Here is a 12925-nt window from a genome sequence, read left to right as displayed (position 1 = left end):
AGCCTTGAGCACAAAGAGTCTCAGGGATAGCACTCAGGCCCTGAGTTCAAGCCCCACAACTGGAAGAAAAAGTAAAAAAAAAAAAAGAGTCTCGTGGATTTTCCTGCCCAGGCTGGCTTTGAACCTTGATCCTCAGATCTCAACTTCCTAAGTAGCTAGGATTACAGGGGTGAGCCACCAGAGCCCTTCTAGGAGTGTAATTTTTTTTTAATATTCCAGACAGTGAGTTAAGACTTTTAATCTACATTATTTATTTCATATACTCCTCCCACTGAACAAGCTTCCTTTTTTATGCATGGAAATTATGACAAAGATATTAAGCCCTGTGTCTAAAGCAATTGTTGATAGTCAAGATCCAAATCCCTTTCTGCCTAACTCCAGAGACTGAACTCTTAAACCATTCCATCTCAGAAGAACAATGAAAGCTTTAAGGAAGACCTGTGGTGACTCCGAAAAAGAACTGAGAGCCTGTCCACCATGCCCCACAGGTCATCCATCATCCAGTCATTATACCATCGTCCATCTAACCATCGTCCACTTATCCATCCAATCATTACCCATTCAGCTACTACCCATCTATCTGGCCAGAAATAATCCATTTGTCTTGATCTTCTACCTCTAAACCAACTCCCTCCCCTAAACCCAAATCCCACTTACACATCCCTATTCTTACTCAGTTATCACCACAACAAAAAAATAAGGTAAAATAATATTCAAAACAACCCCCACCACGACACATAAAATCAAGCCTTAAGAGTCATTTGTTTGACCTTAGCTCCTCAGCAAAGAAACAGAGTCTGAAACCAGAGCTTTCCCCTTGGTTGCAGCAAAGCATTCAAAACAGAGAAGGATGAGAAATCAAGAAAAGAGGAGCCAAGAAAAACCTTTCAGAGGAAATCACACACTCCATTGGACCCCCGAGTTCTAGAACCTAGCCCCTCCTGAAAATTGTTCATATAGAGAAACAGGCTCAGAGAGCTACAGGTCTCATGGCATTTATTACTCTCTTCTTCCTATCATGATTACCTTCCTCGTTACAAAAATAAGTCTGGTAGGACCTATATTTTATTTGCTCTATGTATAAACGATAGCTGGTATATTTATTTGGATAGATAGGTCAGTGGGAGATGGGCGGTGTGCTCAGTAGGAGAGGAGAGGAGGATGAATGGATGATTAGATGTGTGTGTGTGTGTGTGTGTGTGTGAGAGAGAGAGAGAGAGAGAGAGCGAAATTGATGGGATTATGAAGGATGAAAGAGTAGATGGCCATCAGGTTGGGTATGTGGGTGGATGGATGATGGAGAAAGAGTGACACTTTGGAAGAGAAATGTTCTCTTTTTCTCCTCCATCAGAAAAGGCAAGTTGGAGCACACCCATTAGGATGACCAGCATTCAACAAACAAAAACAACAGAAAATGACAAGTGTGGCTCAAAGATGTGCATTGTCAGTGGGCTTGCAAAAACGGCGTAGCCGCTATGGAAAATAGTATGGCAGTTCCTAAGAGACATTAAAAATAGAATCACCATATGACTCACAAATTCCTCTTCGGGGTATATATCCGAAAGAATTTAAATCAAATACTTGAAGAACTAGGTGTACACCATGTTACTTGCAGCATTATTCACAATAGCCAAAAAGTAGGAGCACTCGAAGTATCCATCAATAGATGAGCAAATAGGCAAAGCAGGAGATATACATACATACAATGGGATATTGGGCTGGAGAGGTGGTTCATGTGGAATTATACTTTCCCAGAAAACACAAAGTCCTAAGTTCAAACCCCAGTACCACCAAAAAAAAAGAAGGAAGGGAAGGAGGGAGGGAAAGAAAGAAAGAAGGAAAGAAGGAAGGAAGGAAGGCAGGAAGGAAGGAAGGAAGGAAGGAAGAAAGGAAGGAAGGAAGGAAGGAAGGGGAAGGGAGGGAGGGAGGAGTTAACTGACCATAATTAGTAGGGAAATTCTGACACATCTATATGCATAACATAGATGAAACTTGAGGGTGTTCAGCTAGGTGAAATGATCCATTTACAAAAGAACAAACATTATCCAGGTGCTGGTGGCTCATGCCTGTTATCTAGCTACTCAGAAGGCTGACAGCTGAGGATCACAATTCAAAGCCAGCCCAGACAAGAAAGTCCGTGAGACTCTTATCTCCAATAAACCAGAAAACTGGAACTGGCACTGTGGCTCAAGTGGTAGAGTGCTAGCCTTGAGCTGAAGAGCTGAGGGACAACATCCACACCCAGAGTTCAAGCCCTATAACCGAGAAAAAAAAAAAAGACACCATGAGATGGCATTTATGTGAGGTTTCTGAACTCTATTAGACCCTATTGACTACAGCCAGGGCTGGAGGAGAATGGGGATAGAGGGTTTATGTCTAATAGGGACAGAATCCAGGTTTGCAAGATGCAAAGGGTTTGGGAGATGGATGGCAATGATGGTTTCATAATGTATTCAATACTACATATCCACATACTTTAAAAGGGCTAGGATAAACCAGGCAGTGGCTCATGCCTAGAATCTGAGCTATTCAGGAGGCTAAGATCTGAAAATCACTGTTCAGAGCCAGCTGGAGGAGACAAAGCTGAGACTGTCATCCTCAATTAACCAGCACAAAGCCAAAAGTGTAGGTGTGGCTCAAGTGGTAGAGCACCAATGAAAATGTCCAATGGGGGTATAAGGTCCTGAGTTCAAGACCAAATACACACAAAAAAAATAATTTTTAAAAATAGTAAATCTTGGGGCTGGGAAGGTGGCGCAGTGGTAGAGTGCTTGCCTTGCATGCATGAGGCCCTGGGCTTGATTCCTCAGCAGCTCATAAGCAGAAAAAGCTGGAAGTGGTAGAGCACTAGCCTTGAGCTAAAAGAGCTGAGGAACAGAGCCCAGGCCCAGAATTCAGGCCCCACAAATGACCAAAAAGAAAAAAATGTTAACACTTTCTGAATCTGTTTCACGCCTTCCTGTCCTTGTCTGATACTGCCACCACCTTGTCCTCACCTCTACCATCGCCTGCTTCCACTATTCCAACACCCTCTACATCCTCTCTCCCAGCTGCTGTCCTTCTATCCCTCCCATCTCTTCCTTTTATCCCCTTCCATCTATTCTCCACCCATCAGCCAGAAGGAACTTTCAAAAAGTTTATTGAAAGCTGGGTGCCAGTGGCTCATGCCTGTAATCCTAGCTACTCAGGAGGCTGAGATCTGAGGATTGTGGTTCACACTCAGTCCGGACAAGAAAGTCAGTGAGACTCTTATCTCCAGTTAACCACCAGAATACCAGAAGTGGTGCTGTGGCTCAAGTGGTAGAGTGCTAGCCTTGAGCTGAAGGGCTGAGGGGCAGCACCTAGGCCCAGAGTTCAAGACCCACGACCAACACAAACACACACACACACATGCACACACACACACACACACACACAGGAAAGGTGGCTCAGTGGTAGAGTGCTTGCCTTGCATGCATGAGGCCCTGGATTCGATTCCTTAGCACCACATAAGCAGAAAAAACCAGAAGTGGCACTGTGGCTCAAGTGGTAGTGCTAGCCTTCAGCTGCATAGCTGAGGGACAGCGCCCAGGCCCAGAGTTCAGGCCCCACAACTGACAAAAAAAAAAAAAGCTTAGTGGTAGAATGCTTGCCTAGCATGCATGAAGTCCTAGGTTCAATTCCTCAGTACCACATAAGCAGAAAAAGCCAGAACTGGCACTGTGGCTCAAGTGGTAGATTACTAGCCTTTAGCAAAAAGAAGCTCAGGGATGGTGCCCAGGCCCTGAGTTCAATACCCAGGACTGGCAAATAAAGTTTAATGAAGGCCAAGTGTTGGTGGCTCATGCCTGTTGAGGATCAAAGCCAGCCCAAGCAGAAAAGTTCTCTTATCTCCAAATAACCACCAAAAACATAGAAATGGCAGTGTGGCTCAAATGGTAGAGCACTAGCCTTGAGCAAAAAAAAAAAGAAAAACTCAGCACCCAGACCTGGAGTTGAAGCCCCAGGACCAGCACCCCCCCCCAACACACGCACAAATCCAAATAAGAACATGAATAACATCAGACTTTGTAATGAAAACAATAATAAATACTAAAAAATGGAGAAATATTTAAAAAATTTGAAGGAGTGCCTGCCTGGCAGGGCCCTGAATTCAAATTCAAGTACTACCAAAAAAAGGGGGGTTTACCTAAGGGAAAAACTAATTTTCAACCTGAATTCAATATACAATCAAAAGCACAAAATAAAGATAAGAGATAAAATACAAAATGATACAGCAACAACCTTACCTACCACCCATCCTTGCTGGGGAGACTATAAAGACAATACACTCATTGTTTGCCAGGATCTGTTCTGAGCATTTTACGGATCATCACTCACTCAGTCCTTAGAATAGTCCTGTGTATTTGGCCTTGTTATGAGGAAATTATGACACTGAGGGGTTAAATATCAGGCATGGTTACTCCAGATAGCAATGAGGAAGGGGGATGAATCCCAGAAATCTGTTTTTGTTTTGTTTTGTTTTACAGGTCTTGGGGCTTGAACTCAGTGCCTGGGCACTGTCCCTAAGCTTTTTTGCTCAAGGCTAGTGCTCTATCACTTTGAGCCATAGCACCACTTCCAGCTTTCTGGTAGTTAATTGAAGATAAAGAGTTTCCTGCCTGGGCTGGCTTCGAACCACCAGTGCCCGGCTGTCTTTTCACAGTGACCCTCAGAAACCGGGACAAGAAAGTACAGGTAACCAAAGGACACCACGTGGCTCAGCTGACAGGAATATTCACCCGAGCATGTGTAGGTTCTGAGTTACTAGTCAAATTCCCTTTCGCCGTACATGTGAACAGACCGTATCTCAAACTGAAAATGGAGCTGATTCATCTCTGCTCACCCCCTGGAAGGCCCTCATAAAAACCAAAGCTGTGAATGAATAATGCCCAAGGTCTCCATTTCACAGCTTTGCACATTTATTGGATGTCTATAGTCAAAGTAAAAAATAGCAAACTGCAGAGCAGCATGAGATGTCAATTCCATTTCTGAAGGAATAGTATATGCCTGTGTGTATGTGTACATTTGCAGATGTGTAGGTTGCTAAGTACAGAATAAAACCTCTGTAAAGATTCATGGTGTCAACAGTTGAGCATAAGATGAAAGAGAGGGGAATGTTTTTCTTCACATATTATTATATTTCTTAAATTTTGGCAATAAGTATTTGGATGTGGGAGGCTTTGAGTTTGTTTTATAAACAAAGAAAACTCCTGTAGGATGAAATCCATACTCCTTCAAGCTTTTTTTTTTTTTTTTGGTTATGGGATTTGAACTCAGGGCCTGAGTGCTGTCCCTGAACTCTTTTGCTCAAGGCTAACACTCTACCACTTTGAGCACCACCTCCAGTTTTTAAGTGGTTAATTGAAAATAAGAATCTCATGGCCTTTTCTGCCCTAGATGGCTTCGAACTACAATCCTCAGATCTCAGCCTCCTGAGTCGCTAGGCTTACAGGCATGAGTCACCTGGCTTCTTCAAGCCTTTTGTGATCTGGCCGCTACTGAGCCTTCTGAGTCAGTCCTGCACTAGTGTTCTTCCGCTACCTGTAACTGGAAGCCCTCCCCTTCCTACCTTCCCACGCACAGTTCCCCCTCTTCATTAAGATTTCAACACCACTGCCATCTCAACAGCTGCCCGGATCACTCACATGACAGTGGCTTCCCACTAAACACTGCCTGACATCGCTGCATTTTGTAGGCCTTACTATTATAGTTTGCTTATTCAACTATTTATTTTCTGTCTCTTGGATGGAACATAAGCTCCAGGAGAGCATCGGCTTGTTTGATTTACTCAGCACGGACCATCAGAGACCTGCAAGAGTGTTCGGTTTGTGACAAACACTCAGAGACCCTTTGATGGAAGGTCCAATAAGGGAAGCAGAAGAGCGTACTGGGTTGGAAGGATGGCTGGATAAGTGGGTGAGTGGGTAGGAGGACCCGTGGGGTTTAGGTAGATGGGTGGGTAGATGAGAGAATGGGTAATTGGGAAGGTGAATGAAGAGATGGCTGAGTGGTTGGCTGGGCAGCTGGTTGGTAGGCAAATACCCCAGTTGATTGGTCACCAGAGCCCTTTGCTTCTGCTCTCCTTACTGTTTGGCCTTCCTTTCTTGGGGCTACAGTAAAGTTAACAAGCATTACTGAGAGGTTCCTGAGCCTTGTTCTCAGCAGAGGGCAGGACCTCAGAGATTATCCATTATCTCACTGAGCCATCACAACTCTGAGACTTTTTTTTTCTCTCAGCTTTACAGATGCAGAGAGGTTAGGTTACTACTTGCCCAGAGCTAGCATAGCTGGTGAGTAGATAGAGCCAAGTCTGACCAAGGTCCACCCCAAAGCCTTTCCATTAAGCATCACTATCCAAAAATATGGGCACAAAGGACAAGTAGGAATTGGTGGAAGGATGGGGAGTGGTCTTCTTTCTAGAGTCTTCAGACATCACCATAATCCAGGGGAGGGGAGAGGGCAATTCAAGGACAGCTGGAGGTAGTAAAGGAATCTTTGGGAGAATTGGGGCTCATGCTCAAAGTAGAACAACCAGATGTCCAACCAGAAGTTATTATTGCTTTTTTGTGCTGGTCCTGAGGCTTAAACTCAGGGCCTGGACACTGTCCCTGAGCTTTCTTTTGCTCAAGGATAGTGCTCTACCACTTGAGCCACAGCTCCATCTCTGGCTTTTTGGTGGTTAATTGGACATACAAGTTTCACAGACTTTCTTGCCTGGGCTGTCTCTGAACCTTGATCCTCAGATCTCAGCCTCCTGTGTAGCTAAAATTACAGGCACAAGCTCTCAGTGCAGGGCTCCAGGAGTTCTTAGAGCTTCATCCCCGGATACAAGGAAGCCTTGTAGCCGGGAGCCAGGGAAAGCCTGGCTTTCTGTGAAGCCCTCACTCCATTAGCCTAGGCCCATCATAGCTGGTTTCTAAGGGAGTGGGCAGCACCTTCAGCTAAAGGATGGAAACGTGAGGCTGTGAAAGACCCAAAGGAAAGACTCCTAAACCTGGTGAATTGAAAGCAGATGGGACTGAGAGTGAGTGGAGCAAAGGAAGAAGGGTTCCAGCGCTGAGCTTGCTGGGTCTGAGCCACCAGGGGGCGCTCTCTTCCAGCCCAGAAGGACCTCACGGGTGCTGTGGGAAGGGTGGGTGAGGTGCTCTTTCACTCAGACTTGGCTGGGGAAATGGAGGCCAATGAGAGCTGTCTACTTGTTCTGAGGAATTAGAAATGCGCTGAAAGGAAGGTGAATGGAGAGGAAGAAAGAGGGTGGGTATGATCTCAGTACGGTCAATGCAGTATGAAAGTGGAACAATGAGACCAGTTTCCATTGTTTTAAGAAGAGGACAGGATGGAGGGAGGCTATGGGCTGCGTTGGATGGTTGGAGGGAAGAGGCACAATGAAATCCTCTTTGTACAACTAATGTATAAAAATCTTTTTAAAAAATGTTTAGCCAGAGCTGGGCGCCGGTGGCTTGTGCCTGTAATCCTAGCTACTCAGAGGGCTGAGATCTGAGCATCTGGGTTCAAAGCCAGCCTGGGCAGGAAAGTCCGTGAGATTCTTATCTCCAATAAACCACCAGAAAACTGGAAGTGGCGCTGTGGCTCAAATGGTTGAGTGCTTGCCTTGAGCTGAAGAGCTGAGGGACAGCACCTAGCACCCAGAGTTCAAGCCCCACGACCAACTGACCCCCCCTCCCCCACCGCCACCCCCAGCCTCACACACACTCACAGCCACCAGCCAGGTGCTGGTGGCTCATGCCTTTAATCCTATGTTTAAAGGAACAAAAGAGGATAATTTAAATCTGTTGTAAAAGAAGCCTGTGGATTCCCAGATAAGGCATTGAGGTGGGTTTACCACCTGCCCCGGGATGTTAGATATGAGTTCTGGTCTCAAAGTTTGACCTCCAGATGGATGAGCCTAAATACAGGACTTGCCATTCTGTGTGTGGCTGTCAGGTAAGACGTCTCCTCAAGTGTGCCACCCAGCATGCCTATGACCTGTGGGGTCAGACACCGGTGTGTCTGTCCCCAGAGGCCCTGGAGAATCTCCCCAGTAAGGATTTTCCCCTTACCTGGTTCACTTAACTTTTAGTTCAAGGATATCTAAGGCAACATGTCAAGATCTGCTTCGTGGGGACCTGTCAGGACCCCTGCCCAGGTTCTAGGCACCGAGTGCCTGTCTTCTCTAAGACGCGGGCTAGGCCTTGGTCTGGTCAGTTAGATCCCCTGGCCCAGGCCTCTTCCTACGAGCAAACTTGGGACTTCAGCTCAGTTAGAGTCATTGGAGACTTTCCATTGGCCAGAAGATCTCAACTGAGGGAAGGGGGCGGCGCATTTTACTCCCCAGGGAAATTCAGCCATAGTGTATGGAGAGATTCAGGTTGTCCTGTTGGGACAGGACCTGGTAAAAGAGGCAGGGGATGCTGCCCAGCTGTGTGGCACTCAGCAGGGAGTGGGCATGCACCAGGGGGAGTTCAAGATGAACGGGGTGAAGAACAGAGAGGAGGCGGGGCCAGAAACGTGGAGGAGTGGGAGAGCAGAGGAAAAAGCACCGGACAAGGAGCAGACAAACCAATTTGGGTTCCTCATAAGGCCCTGAACAGTCACTCAGCTCCTTAAGCCTTGGTGTCCTTGTCTACGAAAATGTTCCTCAAAGCCCGGCACTGGTGGCTCACGCCTGTAATCCTAGCTACTCAGGAGGCTGAGATCTGAGGATCACTGTTCAAAGCCAGCCGGGACAGGAAAGTCTATGAGACTCTTCATCTCCAATAAACCACCAGAAAACAGAAGTGGTGCTGTAGCTCCAGTGGTAGAGTGCTTACCTTGAGCTGAAGAGCTGAGGGAGAGTGCCTAGGCCCAGAGTTCAAGACCCATGGCCAAAAAAGAAAAAAAAAAGGTCCTCAAAAACTGGACAAGTGAAAAGTGGGAGGAACCAATCATGCCTTTGGCACGGGGAGATGCTCAGGAATGGGGGGCTGGAATGCACATAGGGACCAGGAAGCTCATTGCCCTTACCCTAACCTCACTAACTCCATCTGAAGCCCAGAGGCTCTGGGAGCTGCATCTTGCTCCCTCTCCAGCCCCTGGCCTCCCCCGGGGAAGAAGGGACAGCCCGCCCTGTACACACCACTGTGGCTTTCTCCATCGCTGCTGAGATAGGGGTAGTATTCGTGAGCCGGGCGTTGGTACAGATCCGTGTCATAGGGAACCAGATCTTCCGACGGCTGTTGAGAGAGGAGAGATGTCAGGGCCTGGGTTGTGGGGGAGAACCCCAGCCTGACTTGCAGCCCTGCTGTGTAGGGCTCCACCCCATCCTCCCTGATGGAGACAGTCCTTGGGCCTGCAACCCTCCCCCAGCTTGGAGTGGAAGAGATCAGGGTCCCAGGGAGGTGAGAAGGGGTTCCAGAAGAGCTTAACGATAGGGTACAGAGGTTAAAGGTTAAATAAAGAGGGCACAGCCCCTTCCCCTGCCTGTCTGTTCCCCACAGCCCCCCCACCCTGTTCACATGCGTGCATAACAAGGCAGGCTCTCCCCCAATGTACGCACGCTCCCTGTGACATTCCCCAAGCTGGGGGGGGATTTATGTCCTCTATTGTCCCCGTGCCCACGCCCTGTGTGCACAGGCTCACACTGCCATAAACCTACTCACACGCAAACACACACACACACCCCATCTTACACTCATCCTCGCAGCCACATGCGGTTACATGGGTTGACACACGCATACACACACTGTATTGAGGCCTTCGAGTGTTCACACCACAGCCTTGCACAGAGCCGCCCACATGCCACTGTGTGTCTGCGCAGCACCCTGGTGTCCTGCCCCAACCTGCCCAGCCTCCCCTCCCTCTCCCTCAGCCTGTGCCAGCTGCCCCTAGGCACAGGACCACCACCATGGCCCTCGCAGATGGCGTGACGGAGGTCAGCCAGGCAAGTGTTGGGGCCAAGGGACACAGGTCCTTGATCCTTCACTCATTCTCCTCTCCAATGCCCCCACTGGAATGCCCTTTGCCCTTCCTTCCTCCCCCCCCTCCTCTTTTCCCTCCTCCCTCCCTCTCCTTCTTACTCTGCCCATACCTTCCTCTGCCCCTCTTCCTCTCCCTCCTCTGTCCCCTGTCCTTCTGTTCCTTTTTCCTCCTCCTCCTCCTCTCTCCCTGCCTGTCCTCCTGCTCCCCTTCACCCCCCCTCCTTCTGCCTCCCTCTGCCCTGTCTTCCTCCCTTCACCCCTGATGACTAGCCTGGGCGCCGGGACGCACACATCCGGAGTCTTCCCAACAGTCACCCGGCCTCTCCCCGCCCCCGTGATTTGCCCAAGGATTGCACAAGGCACTGAGGCCCACCCTCCCAGGAGACACTGAGAGTGACACTTGGGGTTAAACAGAGGGTTGGGGGCCCTGGGGTAAAAGCCCAAGATCAGCCCCTTTCTCTGCCCTGTCTGGAGCTCCAGACTGAGCAGTCAAGGAGCAGAGATGGTGTAGGCATGCTGCAGGGCCTGTAGCTTTCCTGGGGACAAAGCCATCTAGCTTCCTGCCCTCTGATGGGAAACAGGGTTCCTGGTAGAGGTGGGCACTGAGCTCCACCCCCCCCACACACATACACTAGACCCCAGGTTTCCAGGCAGCGCAGTCGGCCTACTGCAGGACACTGGCTGTGATGTCAGCCCTGGGGTGCCTCCCAAAGCTCGGATCGGAGCTGAGGTGGGTAGAGAGGAGCTGAGTCAGGTGGGCAGGCCCTGCCAAGCCCTTCCACGCCCCCTCCCCCACCCGTGCCTCCCTGCCCCCTGTCCTCTGGGGGTTGGGCAGAGGGTCCTCTCCAGGGGACTCCGGCCTAACACCTGTCTCAGGCTGCAACTGTCATCCAGAGCAGGGACCACTGGAGATCGGCCCCACCTGCCGCCCTGCCCTTCTCAAGGGTCCCCTGGGACTCCTGCATCTTCACCCCCAGATTTGGTCCCTATCCATCCGACCCCAGGTCTTATCCCAGTCCCAGCCTCAGGCCCAGCCACGGCCTGATTTCTCCCTGATTCCTCAGCCTAATAATTACCTTGTGTCAGGCTCCTGCCTGGTTTGCCTCCAGCTCTCAGTCCAGCCCCGGCCCCCACCCAGCCTCTCAGGGACTATAAGATGTCTAGGCCCAGATGCTTCGGATCAAAAACCAGTCCTCTGTGCCAGGCCTCAGGCTGGCCTTGAAGACCTAGACTTCCATCAACCTGTGTCTCCAAGACAACCCCAGGCCAGAGGCTGAAACCGCTCAGCCTGTTGCCTCTACCCTCAACTCTTCCTGTCCTGAGGACTGTCCTCCGCACCCAAGCCTGTCTCCCTATGTCCTCCAGTGCGCGCTCTCAGAGCCCTCACCACACCAGCCTCAGCCCAACACTGCGCCCTGGGCTCCCACCTGCCACCCTCACCCATCTATAAATAACTGTTCAGGCCCCAACGATCACAGCCCCGCCATGGGCCCAGCCGGCAGCCCTCAGCCAGCCAGGCAGGGCATGCTCTGAGGAAGCCAATGGCCCCCTTGCTCTCTGGGTCTCGGGCCAGGAGCTCGGAGAGGAAACACCAACTTCCCACTGATAGCAAGCTGGAGGCTAGCGGGTGGGCTGGAGGGTTCGTGGGCAGCCGGCACCCCCAGGCCTGAGTTAGCCTAGTGGAGTAGCCCCAGTACTCACAGGGGGGACGAGGGGAAACCCTTCCATTTTGCACGCCTGTAACATCCAGCCGAACTCCAAGTCAGTCAGATCCCCTGCCTCGGTGGGAGCCAGTTCGGAGCCCCTCAGGATGGGGCCAGGGGTGCCCCGTTGCTGGGAGGGGGAGCTGGCCGGTGGCGGGGTGAACGCAGGGCTCAGGGCTGCCCCCTGAGCTACAGGAGCCCTGGGTGAGCCCCCTCCCTTGACATTGCAGGGCCAGCTCAAGTTCCTGATTTTATCGAAGGGCCTGCCACTAGGAGATAGTCCCCTTGGGGTGACATCACTGCCCCAGCCCGTTTGCATAAATCTCTTGCGCTACAGGAAGTCTCTGGCCGGCTGGGGCAGGTGGTTCTCAAGGGGCTGGCCTGGGAGGCCATGGGGGCCAGGCCCCCTGCCCAGAGGAAGCTGGGGCTGGGAGAGAGACGGGAGGGAGAAAGTCACAGGATACCACTGAGAGGCCTCCGCTGCCCCTTAGCCTGAGCTCTGCCAAGGCCCTTGAATCCCTTGCCCAACAATGCCCACTTCTTCTGAGACCCCAATGTGCCCAATAGCCATCTTCTTGGAGCATCTATGTGATAGGCTAAGCCTGGATGGTTGAGGTCTCGAATCTGAGGACTGCCAGGACTTACTCTTCCTTAAACCCTATGCACCTGCAAGGGTCTACCTAGGCTGGACTCTTGAACTCGCCTACCCTGGAGCCTAGTGCTGTTTTGCTTCCTTCTTCTGTCTTTTCAGTGAGCTCCCTCGCTACTAGGGAAGGGTCCTGTAGCTTACACCTTCCCCTCCAGCTTCCTGAGCACCACAGCTGCTTCCATATCCTTAGGAGCTCTGTTCCCAGCCCAGATTCCTCAGTTTCCCCATCTCTTGCCAACGCTTCAGTACCATTCTAGTCTTCCTAGTGTACAAACCTTTCCTGTATGTCCATCCATTCATCTATTTTCCCATCCATCTATGTCTCTCTGGTTGTCTATTCATCTAACCACATTTGTTTACCCTATACTCATTTATTTGTCCATTTATCTGTTAGGTCATCCACTTTCCCATCTGATTATGTACATGTCTATCTAGCCATCTATATGTCCACACAGCCACCCATCCATCTGCTGTGAACCCATCAATACCTGTTTTCATGTCTATTGACTCTTCATTCACCTAACTATCTGGTCATCCATTGGTCTGTCCATCTATCCATCTGTGCACCCATCTGCTGTACCCATTTGCACAGCTAC

At 50.0% G+C, this 12925-nt stretch overlaps 1 protein-coding gene across 1 annotated transcript in view; it reads right to left on the bottom strand.

Annotated features, from left to right (window-relative positions):
* Window positions 1–11941, bottom strand: part of Spi1 (Spi-1 proto-oncogene) — a 21392-nt gene extending 9451 nt beyond the window's left edge. The window contains exons 1-2 of the mRNA XM_013029959.1: window positions 11679–11941; window positions 9137–9233 (exon numbers count right to left, since the gene is read on the bottom strand). Of these exons, the coding sequence (XP_012885413.1) occupies window positions 9137–9233; window positions 11679–11723 (142 nt within the window). The 5' untranslated portion in view covers window positions 11724–11941. The remainder of the gene's footprint in view (window positions 1–9136; window positions 9234–11678) is intronic.
* Between the last annotated feature and the right edge of the window lie 984 nt (window positions 11942–12925).

This window comes from Dipodomys ordii, unplaced genomic scaffold (assembly GCF_000151885.1).
Source record: "Dipodomys ordii isolate 6190 unplaced genomic scaffold, Dord_2.0 Scaffold125, whole genome shotgun sequence".
Classification (NCBI taxonomy): domain Eukaryota; kingdom Metazoa; phylum Chordata; class Mammalia; order Rodentia; family Heteromyidae; genus Dipodomys; species Dipodomys ordii.
The sequence above is the reverse complement of the archived record's forward strand: the minus strand, read 5'-3'. Positions and strand labels throughout refer to the sequence as shown.